General features: G+C 31.4%; 2 protein-coding genes across 2 annotated transcripts; both read right to left on the bottom strand.

Annotated features, from left to right (window-relative positions):
- Positions 1 to 205: 205 nt before the first annotated feature.
- LOC139504753 (uncharacterized) lies at positions 206 to 13316 on the bottom strand. Its single transcript, XM_071294735.1, has 11 exons — positions 13276 to 13316; positions 12003 to 12588; positions 11098 to 11240; positions 10611 to 10752; positions 9638 to 9889; positions 9067 to 9109; positions 4041 to 4192; positions 2806 to 2894; positions 1119 to 1164; positions 727 to 974; positions 206 to 263 (listed from the first exon to the last, which is right to left on the bottom strand). The coding sequence occupies exons 2-10, from the start codon at positions 12310 to 12312 to the stop codon at positions 832 to 834; spliced, it is 1320 nt and encodes a 439-aa protein (XP_071150836.1). The 5' UTR covers positions 12313 to 12588; positions 13276 to 13316; the 3' UTR covers positions 206 to 263; positions 727 to 831.
- Positions 13299 to 16306, bottom strand: LOC139504754 (uncharacterized). Its single transcript, XM_071294736.1, has 5 exons — positions 16160 to 16306; positions 15257 to 15395; positions 14468 to 14677; positions 14023 to 14086; positions 13299 to 13440 (listed from the first exon to the last, which is right to left on the bottom strand). The coding sequence occupies exons 2-5, from the start codon at positions 15285 to 15287 to the stop codon at positions 13299 to 13301; spliced, it is 447 nt and encodes a 148-aa protein (XP_071150837.1). The 5' UTR covers positions 15288 to 15395; positions 16160 to 16306.
- Between the last annotated feature and the right edge of the window lie 2290 nt (positions 16307 to 18596).

Below are 18596 nucleotides of genomic sequence, written 5' to 3'. Positions count from 1 at the left end.
AAGTTACAGATATTTTATAAATAAGTAATAAAGAAAAACAGTATTTTCACCTGAGTAATTAATATTAAATACTCTAAATTAATTTTTAAATGAATTGACCAAGGTTGAAAGTGTCTAACTCATATATGGTTTTAGTTTTAAAGAAGCATTAAAAAAGTAAGTATACCCAATTTATTCAAGAATAGAACCAACACATTGGAAAACTTACTCAATAGAAACAGGTGCTGGGTCACCATTTCCAATAGAAAGAACACTCTTCTCACCTACAATATAGCATGAACAGAATGTTAGAGAGAACACTCTTCTCACCTACAATATAACATGAACAGAATGTTAAGCCCAAGATTCCCCTCTGACAGTTCCAATTGACACTCTTTTTAGATGCTATCTTTAAAATATTTCAAAAATGCATAGCTAAACAATCTGCAAAGGCAGAGAGAAAAGTTTATGGAAGTAGCATAAGTTAGATTTTGCACACTTTGACATGCTAAGTATATTACCACTTGTAATTCAAAGTATTGGACGGTGTCTGATAGATGAGGAAAGCACTCCCACATTACAACTTATCACTGTCAAGCTCCTGTTCAAGTATGAAATCATTTTGTTCAGTAGTACCTGACAAAATATTTGTTGGATAAATGGATCTATCTATTTCAATTTGACAAACAAGGTAAATGTAATATAACAACATAACCTTTCCATGTATATAATTGAATATAATTTTACCCCAATTGTAATCTAGAAGAACTTTTTTGTATGTATATCCACCAAATCTGACATCAACCTTAAAGTCACATGGTTCAAACTTGAACCAGAATGGTATATGGTAGGTTACCATCCTATCTCCCAGCGTAGTTGGAATGATAAGTCTATACAGCAATCCAAACCAAAACAGTTATCTGTCATCTCACATGTTAACATTGTCCTGATACTGGCTGGTAGGTACTTCTGTGGGTTAATAGTTACAGGACAATCTGAAATATATGTAATAATAAAATAAAAACATTACATAATAACAATGTCATGAGTGCAAGTATAATTCTATCGATTCTTAAAAATATAGTTTTGTTCATGTAGGAGTTCTTTAATATTGGCCTCTCTAAATATTTGTAAATTACCTTTTGGTCCATCTTGAACATTACATGGTCCAGTTTGAAAATGTTTCTGCAAAATAAAGAGAAAAATTTCAAAGAGTCAATGCACAATTTGATATGGTACTTTTTTAATTTGTAGATGCAAAGTGTTATTCTAAAAAACACAAGTTGAGCAAGAGAGCACATAGGTCTATGGTTGACTGTAGGAGGAATTATCTGGAAAAGCTATGCACCTCCTATACAAGCATATACTTCAATAAATGTACAAACAGACAGCAAAGTTAAATTCTCCTTGCATTCAAACTGTAGGAGGAGTTATCTGGAAAACCCCTTTAAGACAGACAGACAGAAGGGGGTAAATCAATATTCCACTCAATTTTTAGTTGCAAGGGCATAAAAAGATCAAATGAACAGTGATCGGGAAGGACTTGTGCCCTGCGCCTATAGCGCATATTGACAAGAAATGGCGCATACAGTGACAAATGTAAGGGCCCACGTGGCGCAAGATATTTTTCACTTCGTTTCGAAACGCTTAGATATCGTCAAATGGATTTCCGATTGTGTTCCGTGCCGCCATGTGTGTGTACACAACTGTGTAATGTCCCTCCAATAATAGGAGCACCTATATATATTTTTGGGACGTCTCAGGTGTTTCCCTGTGATAATAGAACCATGCGGTTTAACATCTCGGGTGTTTTCCTATTGTAATAATAGAACCATGCGATCTAACTGATAACCTGAAAAATGTAATTAACCATCATTCAAGATATATTTTTCTTATATACAACTTTAAATTTGTGAAATTTGGCTAGTACAGAGTGACTAGATTTAACTCTAATAATAATCTCATTTAGTTTAGCTTGCTGTTATTTCGATTGAAGAACCCCAAAGACTTTTTAGGAATATAGTTTTTGTCTCCATAAAAGACGCTTAACTGTCTGGCTTGTATGTATGTACATCAAGATTCCGCCAGTATAGACGCACCCCTTGATTGACTGCAAATCCATATGTACTCCCTAAGGATTAATGGAGATGTGTCCTTTACAATATTAACCCACCACAAGAACAATCCCCATCCCAACACCGCACATTTTTTGGTCTTTGACTCGTTTTGACATTTTGTAAACATGACTTCAGGCGATTTGTTGTTTTGGTCTATGAATTAATGGTACTCTATACTGTTATTCTAGTCACTGTGATGAAGTTATAATAATACAAGAACTGCAGAGGAAATGCCTGAAATGTCCTCTGATACAGAACGTCTAGAAATCAGTATGGTGTCGATGAAGACCAAAATTTAATGTACAAAAAAAACCATGAACATGAACAAGGCAACAGTACCAGTTTAAACATTGTAAATAAAGGTCAACTTAAATATTGTTCGGGTTGGAAGAAGTTATTGTATATTCATTGAAACTGAAATTACAAAATCACAGGAAAAATATCCATGATTTTATTTAAAATCATAAAGGTAAGTACTAACACATCTTTGCCAAAATATACTGATACTTCTTTTTTACAGAAGTCAATTCAAATGGCCCACTCATTTGACAACATGGCCCATTATTTTTTAAATGGCCCATTGAATTTATTTTTGAGGGGCCCTGGGCCCATAGGGAAAAAAACCTTCCAGATCACTGAATGAAAAATAAAGCAAATAGTACTGATTTATACATGGATATATTTAATATATGAAATCTATTATACTTACATCCAGTCCAAGATATTTCAAAACCAAATCAAAAGCATCTTCTGTCATTTTACCCCCTATAGACTGTACCAATTCAAGGATAGTTTCACCTGAAAATAATTGTTATGATGACAGTTAAAGACTAATAGTACCTGTATGGAATTATATATATAATAAAAAAAAAAAGGCTCACAGGAGTCTTTATTACTCTCCTGACAATTTTGCATAACATGAATATTGACTTTTGTGTCCTGCTGATCATTTCTGACATTTACAGTTTCTATGTATACTCTGTAGTTGCACAAATATACACAATATACCGTTGACATAAAGAAATGTCTCGTCTATGTAATTTCAACGGTATGATGCAAAGGTTGAAACTAAAATGACAATACTTTATCATCTAAACTATGTAAAACATTCAAAGAAACTGATCTAATCACATTCTTTAAGGGGGTTCGCGGGTCTAAATCATTTATATAGGATTTCTCTATAATTTTCTTTAAATGAACTTTATCTTATAGTTAGAAAAATAAAATAAAAAAGTGGGGTCACCGTTCATTTGCGCTCACAATCTGCTTTCGAAAGAAGCATACATTTTTGTAAAGGCGGTTTTTTTTCTGTTGAAGTAATAGGAGAAATAAAGGTAATATCGAAATAAAAAAAAGAAATTTATTACAGAAATCGCGATAATTGTACAATAATTTAGTTTAAGTACAGCTTATATGGAAATTATATTAAAAAAGATAGGTCACCGATGAGTTGAAAAAGATATTTCAATTTTAGAGCCATAAAATGGCATTTTTCCACCAAAGGGAGATAATTTGGAACTTTTTCAATGATGTATACATTTTGAAAGTCATCTTGGGCCAACACGAATAGATTGTTTTGAATGATTTTTGTACCATATGATAAAGTAATAACTACAAAAGGAAATAAATAAAATTTGAAATGAAAAACAAAAAAAAACAAATGTTTGGGTTTTTTCTGAATTTTTTATACCCTCGAGCCTCCTTAACATGTAAACTGAGCAAAAGTTTGAAGTAAAAAAAACCATGAATGGCCAAATTTTTTATATAATTTAACAGATAAAAAATCTGACATTGTCTAACGTTAACTACGGTCTTCTGTTTTTTATCATTGGGTTTTTCATTGACCTATATTTGCTTCTCTGTTTTAGAAATATATATTGATAATAAAGTTCAAAGTTTTGCAATTATCTCAGTGTAGACTATGACTTGTAAACATTCACCTACCTGAGAATGTGAAATTTTCATTACAAATAGGAATAGGTATTTCATGGTCCTCTAGATACATTTGGTCTATAACACAGTCACCCTCAAAACATATTCTCAAACCAAAATCTAGTTTAAATACTTTCTTGTCTGTGTCTTTATCAATGGAGAGGCTGCAAAAAAGAGTTAACAAACTTTTGTCAATTTTTCAAATAATGAAAGCCGAGACAAGGGAGTATACATTTATATTCTTTTAATAAGTGGCATCAAAAGGATTTTTATTTCATCATTGAGTCTTGTTTCATTTCATGATATTCTTGGAAAATCTAGAGAAAAACTTGCATTTTCGTGGATATTTAATTTTGTTGTTTTGGCAACGACCACATGCATTCCTTTAGAAAATATGTAATTGGTTGAACATTTAAATTCACAGGTTGCCTGTACACATGAAATCCATGATAATTGGTAGCCAATGAATATTAATGAATCCACAGTATATATAAAAAATCAAAATTAATCAATTTAGCATTACAGTGAGTTGCTTATAGGTGTTACTGTAAAACTTTACCTATAGCTCAACCTGTTTTTAAAATTGACAACACAATAGGGACATTTAAATTGACCAGTTGGTATTGTTAGATTTAAATCTACCTTGATGCTACCTGTAAAGATTTTTATTCACCTAACCCAAAGTTTCAGCATGCTTTTTTCCTGAACTTTTTCTTACCTAGGATTATTCTATTAAAAAATTGATAGGGAAGAAAATCGTTTTGGTTTAAATCCCTGATATATATAATTTATCTATTTTTTACCTAAAATTCTAAATCAGTAAAAGATTAAATTAAATATGTATTACTATGTTTGAAAATTAAACTGTTTTTACACACTAAATGCTTCTTTAAAATTCTAACCCTTATATATAGTATTGTCCAGCTGCCAGTGAAACAAGAAATAGCTGTTCAGGTGTTTACAGTTTATTGCGAACCCTATCTTAGTTTTCCATAGATTCTCCTGCAAGTTACCTGTCCATTTAAACTTTTGTGAGTCCTATTGTCCCATCTAACAAATACAACAGGTATTGTTCTCTGTGTAGTTTATTCACTGGGACCTTTAAATTTCTTCTAGGAGAAATATATCACTCATTGATTAATTTACCTGACCAAAAAATTATCTTCTTTTTTATTGAAATACTTCTAATAACTCACATAAACTGTATGCAATATTGTATTTATTCAATATTATCATTAATATATTTTCAATCTTTTCAATATAAAATCTGGTTTAATACTAAAAAGTTTATTTCAGACACATTTTTTAGTATTTTCCAATGAATTTACATGTTTTTGTTGCTGTTCATTTATAGACTTATATTTAAGAAGACCTTAATTTAAAAATAATAATATTCAATTTTTTATTTATCAAACACACACAAGTATTGAATATTTGATCAGAAATCAACTTTTAATTTTTGAATCAGTATTAGAAATGTAATATTGAACACATTAAAAACGAGTTACTCCAGGTATCGAATAAATACAACACCACATGCAGTTTTGTGAGTCCTTACTTAGTATTGGTATAAGTATTTTTTCTTCACTGACAGTTCAATTTTTTGGTCATGTAGATTAATCAATGAGTGATATATTTCTCCTAGAAGAAATTTAAAGGTCTGAGTGAATAAACTACACAGAGAACAATACCTGTTGTATTTGTTAGATGGGACAATAGAACTGCCAAAAGTTTAAATGGACAGGTAACTTGCAGGTGAATCTATGGAAAACTACGATAGGGTTCGCAATAAATTTTCAGATGGATATGTTGTTCATTTCTTCAGATGTCCCTTCAAGATTCTCATTTTGGATTATTATTTGCAATGTTTGAAATCTTTTGGTGTCATTGTGCATACAATATTGGATTTATTTTATTTGAATTCACTTCTTAGATTTTTTATAGCAATTTTGCTTCTTAAAATGTGATGTGTTTTTTTCAAGATTTTATTGTCATGAAGGACATCAAGGAGGAAATAATTCATTCAAACTGTTTTGTGGGGCTAAATACATATGATGTTGTACATGTAAAATTCGAAAATAAGTTTGGAGTATACCTTGCTGTGTTTTTTCTTTGAAATCTATTATAATATTAGTGGGACTTTTGTGCATAAAATGCTGTGTTTGCTCAAGGAAATTCAAATTTTCATACGATGGGATCTAGTTATGTTAAAGATTAAAAAATTTCAAAACTGGAATTCAAGTAGGAGATATAGTGTGAGTTCATCCAACATGTTTCTGTGGCTTTAAATGTGATTTTAAAAACATTCATTATTAATTTGGGATCTATTACAAACTTAAGATGATTTACCATTTAAATGGGATCTTGGAAATGAAATAAAATGTTGAATTAATGCAGTGGATATAGTCTAATCTAGTGATAAAGTGAACAAGAATGTGTCCACAGTACACGGATGCCCCACTCGCACTATCATTTTCTATGTTTAAAGGACTGTGAAATTGGACTAAATTCTCTAATTTGGCATTAAAATTAGAATGATCTTATCAAAGGGAACATGTATACTAAGTTTCAAGTTGATTGGACTTCTACTTTATCAAAAACTACCTTGACCAAAAACTTTAACCTGAAATTTGCACTATCATTTTCTATGTTCAGTGAACCGTAAAATTGGGGTCAAAACTCTAATTTGGCATTTAAATTAGAAAGATCATATCATAGGGCACATGTATACTAAGTTTCAAGTTGATTGGACTTCAACTTCATCAAAAACTACCTTGACCAAAAACTTTAACCTGAAGACAAAAACTTTAACCTGAAATTTGCACTATCATTTTCTATGTTCAGTGAACCGTAAAATTGGGGTCAAAACTCTAATTTGGCATTTAAATTAGAAAGATCATATCATAGGGCACATGTATACTAAGTTTCAAGTTGATTGGACTTCAACTTCATCAAAAACTACCTTGACCAAAAACTTTAACCTGAAGCCAAAAACTTTAACCTGAAATTTGCACTATCATTTTCTATGTTCAGTGAACCGTAAAATTGGGGTCAAAATTCTAATTTGGCATTTAAATTAGAAAGATCATATCATAGGGCACATGTATACTAAGTTTCAAGTTGATTGGACTTCAACTTCATCAAAAACTACCTTGACCAAAAACTTTAACCTGAAGCCAAAAACTTTAACCTGAAATTTGCACTATCATTTTCTATGTTCAGTGAACCGTAAAATTGGGGTCAAAACTCTAATTTGGCATTTAAATTAGAAAGATCATATCATAGGGCACATGTATACTAAGTTTCAAGTTGATTGGACTTCAACTTCATCAAAAACTACCTTGACCAAAAACTTTAACCTGAAGCCAAAAACTTTAACCTGAAATTTGCACTATCATTTTCTATGTTCAGTGAACCGTAAAATTGGGGTCAAAACTCTAATTTGGCATTTAAATTAGAAAGATCATATCATAGGGCACATGTATACTAAGTTTCAAGTTGATTGGACTTCAACTTCATCAAAAACTACCTTGACCAAAAACTTTAACCTGAAGCCAAAAACTTTAACCTGAAATTTGCACTATCATTTTCTATGTTCAGTGAACCGTAAAATTGGGGTCAAAACTCTAATTTGGCATTTAAATTAGAAAGATCATATCATAGGGCACATGTATACTAAGTTTCAAGTTGATTGGACTTCAACTTCATCAAAAACTACCTTGACCAAAAACTTTAACCTGAAGCCAAAAACTTTAACCTGAAATTTGCACTATCATTTTCTATGTTCAGTGAACCGTAAAATTGGGGTCAAAACTCTAATTTGGCATTTAAATTAGAAAGATCATATCATAGGGCACATGTATACTAAGTTTCAAGTTGATTGGACTTCAACTTCATCAAAAACTACCTTGACCAAAAACTTTAACCTGAAGCGGGTCAGACGGACGAACGAACGGACGAACGAACGAACGAACGAACAGACGGACGGACGAACGAACGGACGAACGAACGAACGAACGAACAGACGGACGGACGAACGGACGCACAGACCAGAAAACATAATGCCCCTCTACTATCGTAGGTGGGGCATAAAAATGAAAGTAAAATATTCTAAAATATTCCTAACGTGGGGAAATGTTTTAAGTGAATGTGAAATTGGAAATAGTCATTATAAAATTCTGAATCAAATATTGTTTGATTTGGAAATTTATAATAGGAAATGAAATAAAATGTTTACTGTGGATATAGAAAAATCAAGTGATATATAATAAAAATATAAATAAAATATTACAAAATATTTGTAAAGTGAGGATAACTATTTGGAATATAGTAATGGAAATGATAAAAAAAAATTACAAGATTCTGAATTATGTATAGATTCTGCACCAGTTAAATTAGGATGTATATCATGGGAAGTTAATCAGAATTTATACTATGGATTTAGAAAAAAATCTAGTGAAGTAGTGAAAAATGAATAAAATTGGGAATTATTTAAAAACTTTGGAATTCTGGATGAGATGTCAAATATCAGTGTAAAAAAATAAATGAAATTGTTTATTCAAATATGATTTTGATGTTTCATAAAGTGAGTGAAATATTACGACTGGATTATTTAGGGTATTAAACACTGCTAGTAGTGGCTATGCAAACATTAAGATGAAATGTAGTGCATTTTAGGCCATGCAATTTTAAATAAACTGCAAGAAAATAACATATATGATATAGTCATTCTTGTTTGGCTTGATAACTCCTAATATTTTGAATGACAGTAAAATAAAAATCTCTCAATAGAATAATCCTAGGTAAGAAAAAGTTCAGGAAAAAAGCATGCTGAAACTTTGGGTTAGGTGAATAAAATGTTTTACAGGTAGCATCAAGGTAGATTTAAATCTAACAATACCAACTGGTCAATTTAAATGTCCCTATTGTATTGTCAATTTTAAAAACAGGTTGAGCTATAGGTAAAGTTTTACAGTAACACCTATAAGCAACTCACTGTAATAAACAGAAATTCAAAAAACAGTGTTATCAAACTTACAGAACTTTAAAATCCTTTGTAACTGTCAGTGTCTCTAGTTTACCTAGTAAAAACAATATAATAGATAAAAAAAAGATGCATGTAACACTCACCAAGTATATATGATACTATATGGTACTAGTGTAATGTGAGATGTAGTTGGATAATTTTTAGGCAAATTACATGTACATCCATAAATAATAGTTTTAATGTTTCTTACATATTTATGGAACAAAAACTTTACCTTGTTTAATGAGTACCAAATCAGAATAAAAATACTTTCACAGTCATTTTTTTATTTCATTGAAACAAAATAAGAATTTTATGTGTGATTTTCTTTACAAACTTTTGCTTGTTCCTATTTCAGAAAAATGAAGTAAAAGTGATTTTTTTATGATGCTAATAGGCCAATTGTCACAAAATCTCTGATCAAGTGTCACAGGTACTGAAAAAATGATGCCTATAAGGTGCATGGTATGATAATACCTATGTTACTTCCTTTATCTATATATTAAAGAAAGTTATAAAAGTAGATGCTTTTGAACATAATGTTGCTAAGTAAATTACTTATTATTTCAGACTTATTACTCACCCCATTTGTAACTGAGAAGAATAACTGACTTTGTCTGTGACTCAATTCCATAATTTAACACAAACTTGCAGAAATCTAGTTCAAGGAAAGCATTGAAGGATTTGGAATAATTGAAGAAACCAATAGTAAAAGATATGTCAACACAGACATCCAATCGCAGGCAGTCATTAGATATAGAGTAGTAAAGATGATCTCTCAACCACGGATTGGTAATTTCTGGTAAATTCAAGGTGGTGCCAAATGTTTCACATCCTGAAAACATAAAAACATTGAAAATATAGATATTTCAGATACATATAACTACTGGTGGTTAATTCTACATGGTCAAACAGAAAAACAGTGAACTGACATTTCTTTAAACAATACCTTCATTTTATGGGTCTATCATTTTTGATTGGAGAGAAGCTTGTTTGAATAAAACATCTGCAGCAAATAATTTTTTCGAGATAATATTACTTCATCACAATATTTAAGGAATTTCATTGTCATCTGAAGTTTGAAGTTCATGTATATAATTATATATATATTCACTAAATACATCCTTGACTTATTGACTTATTTCAACTACAAAAAATGAAATGTTATTACTATTAAACTTTTCCTACATTCATCATTATTTTGAAACCTTGATATTTGTAAATCTGCTTCAGAGATAGATGCACCCAGTCTTAAACAGTATAATTCCATCTATACCAAGTTTATAACTATCAAGTTGATTAAGAGCATTAAAAGTTTCACTAAATATTTTCACTTTTGACTATCAGTATGAGTTGCAAGCCTCAATTGTTTTTTACATTTTCTACATTTACACATGATTACTGTTATGGGCTTTTGATTGAATGCAGCCAGTAACAATTGTAACTAATGGAACTCATCATATCATGAATCAGAAATTCTGCCTTAATCTGCTAAGGGTGGAGAGGAGGGGCCTGGATCGTAAACAGATATACTATGTGGTATACACTTTACTTACGTCCATCATCAGTTTGTAATCTGGATACCAGATCTCCATGAGAACCAGTTGTACTCAGTCCTCTTTCCTCCAACTCCTGTTTAAGTTGAGATAATTTCATTTTGTCTGGTCTCACACATGGTCCAGTGCTTTGTAAGAAGTCCTGAAATTAAAATTTAATGAGTAAATCTGGAAGAAGTATCAACCATCATTTTATTGTTCCTAAACTAAAATCAATCCTCTCAAAATTTTTTTATCTAGTTTACGTATTATGATTCTTGAGCAGATACAATATTATTTAAATAATATGCATTTCATTTTCGGAATTATTCTAGTGCATTTCCTTAATTCTTTCAACTTTAAAAATTACAATACCTATTTTTACAGAATAATGTTTAGCCCTATAAAAGCAAAATGTAGTGGTAAACAATTTCATTTTATTACAAAAATAATTAATCATCTTAATACAACGTATAATCTGTGTATGAAGTATAAACTATAAATGTACCTCTGGAAGGCCAAGTGCCTTTAGCAATTCATCTTGTAATTTATCCACAGCTTCCAGTAACTTTTTCTTTGCTGCCTTTTCAATTCTAGACTTAATGGCATCTAGATCAAAATAGTCTTTGTACTCAAAATTCAAAACCCACTCTGAAATATATATTGTCTGATTAATATTTAGAACTTTTAAAACTGCAACTGCAATTTGTGTTTAAATAATTTGCCATTATGCATGTCTTTCAAAATATTTAAACTAAATAGACAATTTTGAACTAGTTTTTACACCCGCAATTATAGTTTATATGTAGATATAAGAAGATGTGGTATGAGTGACAACGAGACAACTCTCCATCCAAGTCATAATTTGTAAAAATTAAACCGTCATAGGTCAAAGTACAACCTTCAACATGGAACCTTGTATGTATCAACTAAATAATTTACCATGATACCTTCAATAATCAATAAATAAATGGAGAATGTGTCCATTGATGGTCACCGGTGATGCCTCAACTTGCATATTATATAAAGTTATAAAGGGACATTACTGAAGACTGATAAAAATGACGCTACACAAAGTTTTGTGGTAATAAGTGTATAAGTTACATAACATTTGGTTGAGGCAAACATAAGTTAAAGAACAGAAACCAAAATCTGCAATTTCTCCATTTGAACAGGGGCATAACTCTAGAACAGTTAATGTGACGCCACCAAAATTCAAACTTGACTTGTGTGTTGTGGACTTATATTAATAATTTTATAACATTTGGTTGAGGCAAACTAAAACCAACTTAAGGACTTACATACGAATGTACGGATGTACAGACGGACAAAGGTAAAACTTAATGCCCTGCCTTAGCTCCCCCCTCCACTACAGCAAGGGACATTAAAATCTAATGGTTAAACATGAGATACCTGTACTACAATCCATGGTTTGTATAACCAGATAAGGCAAAGTTTCTGGTAGTTTATCATAATCAGTTGATAGATAATAATTAGGCACAGCATAGGCAACTTCTTTAAGTAAATCTTCATCTGTGTTTGATCCAATCCCTACAGTAACAATTCTTATGCCTTTAGTTTTACATGCTGCAGCCTGAACTTTGACAGGATCTGCACCAGAATTAGATTTTCCATCAGTCAATAGAATTAGATAGTTCTGAGCATCAGATTCGGTCACCTTTCCCCTGTATAAACATTTCATCACAGACATACTGGAAGGCATCCCCTATTTCTGTGTGTGAACCTTTCTGATAGACTGCCTCACTTAGAACTTGTTTGACAGCCTCTTTATCATACTCAGAGTTCAGATGTAACAATGGCCGAGACGTTCCTGCTCCAGCAAATAAACTGACACCAACTCTGACATAGTTCTCAGCAATAGCCAGTTTTTCCACAGCATTGACCAAGGCATTCATTGAATCTCTGAAATGATCTTCTCCAACACTGCCGGATTCATCAATAACAAAAATAACATCTACAGGAATAACGGTCTTACAATCTGAAACAAAATTGAAATGATAATGAAGATCCCACAAGACTGAGCTTGTATAATTACATTCTAATTATTTTCAAATGAAGAAAATCTTAATTTAATTTTTCTTAACCAATTCAACAAACTTTAAATGCAGACAACATACATGCACAAGTTGAATGTACATAATATTTAAAACAAAAGCATGCATTATATCTGATCTGAAAATGCAGCGAACATCTAGTCAGAACAATTTGGAAAAACAAAAACCATGATATGACAAAGTTTAACCTTAATTTCCTTCATTTAAAGCAAGGATAAAATACCACTTCAAAAAACACATATGGTAATAACTTAACATTCTAATGCAAAAACGTTTGTAATGTTCATTTTGATTGGATAACGTCACTTACTTACATGGCATCAATTGACAATTGATGCTATGGGATGTACGCGCAAGCACAGACAGCATATGACAGATATTAAAAACATGTTTTAACGTTGTTTTCTATCAGTTTCATTAGAATGGAGATAACAATATTGTATTTTAAGCTCCAATGGCATCAATTGGGGATTTGATGGTCGCAAATACCCGTTTACTGTCTCCGCTAACTCGTCGCCAGTAAACTTAATTTGTGGCCATCAAATCCCCAATTGATGCCGCCTGAGCTTAAAATACAATACAGTTATCTCCTAATTGACTTTATACAATACCTTGAGGCCATGTAATAGTACCATCAGTTTTTACATATTGGTAATGGCAATACAGCATTTGCTAGGAGACTGATGAAAGCCACACAGTTACTAGTATCTGAACTATCACAAAATCCTACACCAACTGAAGCAATTAGTCCAATATCTGTCTTTTGTATGTCATACCTAAAAATGTATTTTTATAAAGCATTATCATGCATGCCCATTATCATTTGACAGCATATACTTCTACAACAAAACTATGCTAATTTTTGTGAAATTCTGCTTTTTTATACTGGCCAAAGTACAGAAAATCAGACCAAGAAGAATTGGATTGCGCCAAAATATCAACTTTGGTAAGATGGGCTAAACATTTTGTACTGACACAGGTTAGTCAAGAAAGTAAAGATATTCAGAAAGATTCCAAACATGTTGAAATATAACTACCTAGAAATATTTTTAGAAGATCAGGGGCATGCAATGACTACTTCCTAGTTTAAAGCCTTACTCCAATACCCATCTTGACCTAAATGGCTTTCAAAGAACACTGTATCAAGTAATGTTTTCTTTCAATATTTTCACTCATGGGATATTAAGACACTCCTAAAAGATCATTCTTTGCATAGAACAGAAGTATACATTCCAGACAACATCTTGGAAAACCAGTATCAAATCCAGATACTGCCAAATTAGATTAATTTCAAACCATCTACAAAAGTAACTGGTATATTAAAAGAAAGTGACAGAAATGTATTGTCAATATCTTACTTTATCAAGCAGACAAGATCTAGTAATTCTACATCAAACCCTGTAGGTATCTCATCTGAAACTCCTGTAATAATAAATTGACACATCAATCTAACAATTGTATCAGCTTGCACATTTTTATATAAGGATCTCAAATATTCTTTTCAAGTTTATTTTATACTGTGTTGTCAATTTTGAGATTATAAAATATATTGTAGGACCAGAAAAAGTGATACTCAAAATTTGTATCTACTGTTTTTTCCTGGTAAAAATTGAACCATGAATTCAAATTTGAAACAAAAAAGATTTTTGTTATATTTGTATGCAGACTTTGGCAAAACCACAAAATCATGAAATACACATATTTTTCTCAATCTGTGAAATTTGGTACCCACAGAAATAAAATGATTAAAATTGTTTTGTAAGCACAACCCTTACTATTTATCATTGTTTTATGTTGACTTACCATCATATCCCATATCAAACTTGATAGAATAATTGTAATCTTGTAATCCAACATTCAACGTATAGTCACATGGGTCATATCTGGCGTAGGCTTTAACAGTGTACAGAAACATGAACAGTTTGACATTAAGACAACATTCTACACCTAAACACATTGAGTCATAAGTACAATACACATTGTCTGGTGTAGTTATTGCCATCCAGGGACATCCTGAAATAAAAGTTATATTACATATACATTGTCTTCTGTTGTTATTGTCATTCAGGGTCATATGTATAATTAACATTATGTGGTGTTGATATAGCAAACTAGGCATATCCAAAGTCATGTATTCAATACATATTGTATGGTATTCCTATGCCATTTAGGGACACTTTTAAATAAATGTCATGTGTACAGTACATATTGTATGAGGATGTCATCACCCTCCCTGGAGCACAAATCACTCACCATCAAATATGTAGACAAAATTGTCATTTTAGAGTATAAACTCCTACAAGGAGTCATCTGATAATTTTGGTGGAAGTAGAAAAAAGGTAGTTCTAAAAATTCTGAGGATTTTTGCCTAGTCAGATTTTCAAACAATTAAAGTTATTAAGATATTGAAAAATAAATGTATTTAACCCTCTTGGAGCTGATTGAAACAGTGGTGTGACACCTTCAACTGATGATATATGTATTCTTTACATATATTTAATATTTTAAACATTATTTATAAATATACAACTTTAACATTGGTTTGAGGAATGATATCAAGGTTTAGTGTTTCTATAGGTAACTATCACTTACTATTATCTGGTTTAGTAAGTCTAGTAATCATCTGTTCTCTAGTCCCAGTCGTTGCATGGCCTCTGTCAAATAATTCTTGCTTTAACTCCTCTTCTGTAGCTTTAGCAGGATTCAAACATGGTCTGTTATCTATCAATTTCTTTGAAAAAAAGTTGGTTTTTTTTGGTAATATCATTTCCCCTTAATTTCAATTAAGATAAATAAATGGAGAGTATGTGCATGGGACACAGATGATGCATGCTTGCATATAACGTAATAAAGGGACATAACTCAATAAAACTAAATCTGACGTCAACTAAACTTGATCTGAGTTTTTGGGTAATTAGCATTGCGTGTAAGTTTCATAACATTAGGTTGATGCAAACTAAGTTAGATTTGGAAACATAAAACATAAAATTTTGTAATTTTTCCATTTTCATAATTGTAAAACGGCAATAATGATGCCATCCAAATTCAAATTTGAGCTGCTTTTTGTGGTAATCAGCATTGGGTAAAAGTTTCATACATTTGGTTGAATCAAACTAAAGTTAGAGAACCAAAACCCATTTTGGGATCCATGCATGGACAGATGGACAAGGTAAATACTTAATTACCCCTCAGCTATAGCCTATATTAGGGCATAAAAAATGCTAGTCTTCTGAAACAGAGAAATATTTACAATATGTAATGTTTCAAATCCTAAACACCTTGGAACTATTTCATTTATTTCTTCTGTGTACATTAGAAGAAGAAGAAACACAAATGTTTGTCATCTGTTTTACCAATTGAACCTGAAGAAAAATTGTTTTAGGGTAATATATATTTTTCTCTTTTTCATTTTTAAAAAAGCAGAAGACAATCATAGAACTCTTTTCCCTTCAAAACTTTTTTCCGCCATTTTTACTATAGAGATTTAATTAATACCTTTATAGTCTTGAGAACTTCAGCCAATTTTTTTTACTTTCTGTCATTCCCAGGAGGTCTAGAAACTCAATGATGGATCCAAGCTTTAATCTTGTTAAGGAAAACTTCTTGAAAAAACTGTCAGCTTTCTTCATAAGGGTTACAAACATTTCTGAAATAAAAACAATACTAAAATGATTATTTGTGTCATCTTTAAATTTAAAACTTTTGTTCAATCAAAAGCTGGAAACAGGTGTTATTATCTAAGCATACTTTTAGGTTACAAAGAGCCATAATTCTAACTTGCTTTATTAACTCTCAAAATGGATTCAATTCTATTTTTTGCATCAAAAACATTCAGAGTTTTTCAAGGATTTCTCCATGAATAACAAATATCTTATTACTTGGTCATGTGAATACTTGTGGGCTTTCAAAGGAGAGTCTATTGGACCAATAAAACTTCAATTTCTTGATTAAAATAAATCATTATAAAGAATTTTAAGATTGGCACCAGAATACATGTTATTTGTATTTAATTTACAAAATGTAACATTATATAATATTGAAAAAAAATTCTATGACAACCTTGGATTTTCTATAAGTTCAATGAACACATTGAAACCTAAATTTTAAGTTCATTCAACATATTGAAAAATAGTATGGACAAAAAGGAATTTAGGAAGTATGAAGTCTCAAATATTGTAGCTCAATCCTGGCAAAGCTGACGAAGTTTGAAGTCTTACTGTTCAGAAATACTTTAGAAAAGATGTTTATGGTCATTTAACATATTGAAAAAAATATGGTCACCAGAAAACAAGAAGTTCAGACACGCAAAAAATTACCACAGAAATTATCATTCTGTTGATTTGGACCTGAGAACTAGGAGCCTGTGTCACTCACCTTGGTCTATGTGCATATTAAACAATCAAAGCGCGAAAGCGCTGTAAAGGCAGTTAATTACAGGTTGTGTGTATTTCTAGTCCAGTTATATCATTATCTTCCATAGAACAGAGGTGGTTTGTAGAATTTAAGATTTAGAGTTCTTTTGTACCTAGTTCACCTATATCTATAGTCTACTGTTTACAGTATATTTTATGTGCCTCGCCATGAAATGCATTTTTAGCCATGGCCTTGTCAGTTTGCTTTAAATTTATGAGTTTGACTGTCCCTTATGTGTCTTTCGTCCCTCTTCTTTAGACATATAAGAACTTTTCCTTTTCAATATAAATAGACTATTTTTAATTATTGATTGTATACGCATATTCTATGACTCCCATAAAAAGAAGTTCACAAAGATTGACTAGTCTCTGTACTGTGTGTATAGCAAGAACATCAAGTAACATAATGGTAAATGTACATAGTAACACATCAACTTTTTTGATGACCATACCTGCCAACTGTCAGTATTTGCAGAGTATTTCCCCCATCGAGCTCGAGGCTCCCAAATGGAAATTTTGTAAGAGCAATTTTGTCGACTATTTTAAAGAAAACAATTAATTCAACAATGGCAATGAGCTTGTTTATGCACAAAGAAGCCAAAAACCACATTAGAATATATTTGAAGGGAATCCATGACAAATCGCCCCATTAGCAAATAGCCCCACTTTTTCACTAACTCGCCCCACTTTAAAAAAAAAACTGCCCCAACCTGGATAACCAGATCGCCCCACTTGTGAAATGTGTTATATCCCTTAATATTACTCCTGCCAACTTTCCCCAACTTATAGAAAACGATAATATCTAGATAAATATATTATTAACCAGGAAGAATTTACTAATGCCAACTCGCCCCACTCATGTAATCCCGTTGTATATAAGTTAAATTCCGTTAATATTACTCCTGCTAACTGGTCCCACCTAATGGAAATCAGTGAAATCTAGATAAATATATTATTAACCAGGATGAATTTAGTAATGCCAAATAAAGGCAACAGTAGTATACCGCTGTTCAAAACTCATAAATCCAGGGACAAAAAACAAAATCGGGGGTAACAAACTAAAACTGAGGGAAAAGCATTAAATATAAGAGGAGAACAACGACATAACACCGAAACGTAACACACACAGAAACGGACCAAGCATCAGACAAAACACCACGAGTAACAAATATAACATGATCAAAGCGCTGTAAGCGCTGAAGGCAGTTAACCAAAAACCAAGGCAACCGTAATTATGAAAACTGTGACAATGTTGCCTCAACATTAAACATTCATATATAGTACATTCATGTTTATCTAATGATTTATTTATTAAGGCAAATAATTTATATGTTATCAAGGTTTCAAAAGCAATGCATATATCAATGTATATTTTTTTATGGTGAGTCTGCAGTGGTACAAGTTCCCAATGATTGCAGTTGTTCTACTTGGTAGTTAACCTTGGTTTTATTTGACTGCTAGAAGGACAATTTGACTTAGTATGAACATGTAATAGTATGAATGGACTGGTTTCCCTGGAA

The sequence above is a fragment of the Mytilus edulis genome, unplaced genomic scaffold (assembly GCF_963676685.1).
Source record: "Mytilus edulis unplaced genomic scaffold, xbMytEdul2.2 SCAFFOLD_797, whole genome shotgun sequence".
Taxonomy (NCBI): domain Eukaryota; kingdom Metazoa; phylum Mollusca; class Bivalvia; order Mytilida; family Mytilidae; genus Mytilus; species Mytilus edulis.
The sequence above is the reverse complement of the archived record's forward strand: the minus strand, read 5'-3'. Positions and strand labels throughout refer to the sequence as shown.

Bases quoted from the DNA above. Each gene is read 5' to 3' on its own strand.
- LOC139504753 (XM_071294735.1), bottom strand. From the start codon at position 12,312: ATGCCTTCCAGTATGTCTGTGATGAAATGTTTATACAGGGGAAAGGTG. The intron at 11,241-12,002 runs GTATCTCATGTT...TATATATTTCAG, and splicing joins AACCATGGATTGTAGTACAG to AGTGGGTTTTGAATTTTGAG. The intron at 2,895-4,040 runs GTAGGTGAATGT...AATTATTTTCAG, and splicing joins TGAAAATTTCACATTCTCAG to GTGAAACTATCCTTGAATTG.
- LOC139504754 (XM_071294736.1), bottom strand. From the start codon at position 15,287: ATGATTACTAGACTTACTAAACCAGATAATA. The intron at 14,678-15,256 runs GTAAGTGATAGT...CTTTTATTTCAG, and splicing joins ACTTACTAAACCAGATAATA to GATGTCCCTGGATGGCAATA. The intron at 14,087-14,467 runs GTAAGTCAACAT...TTATTATTACAG, and splicing joins GTTTGATATGGGATATGATG to GAGTTTCAGATGAGATACCT.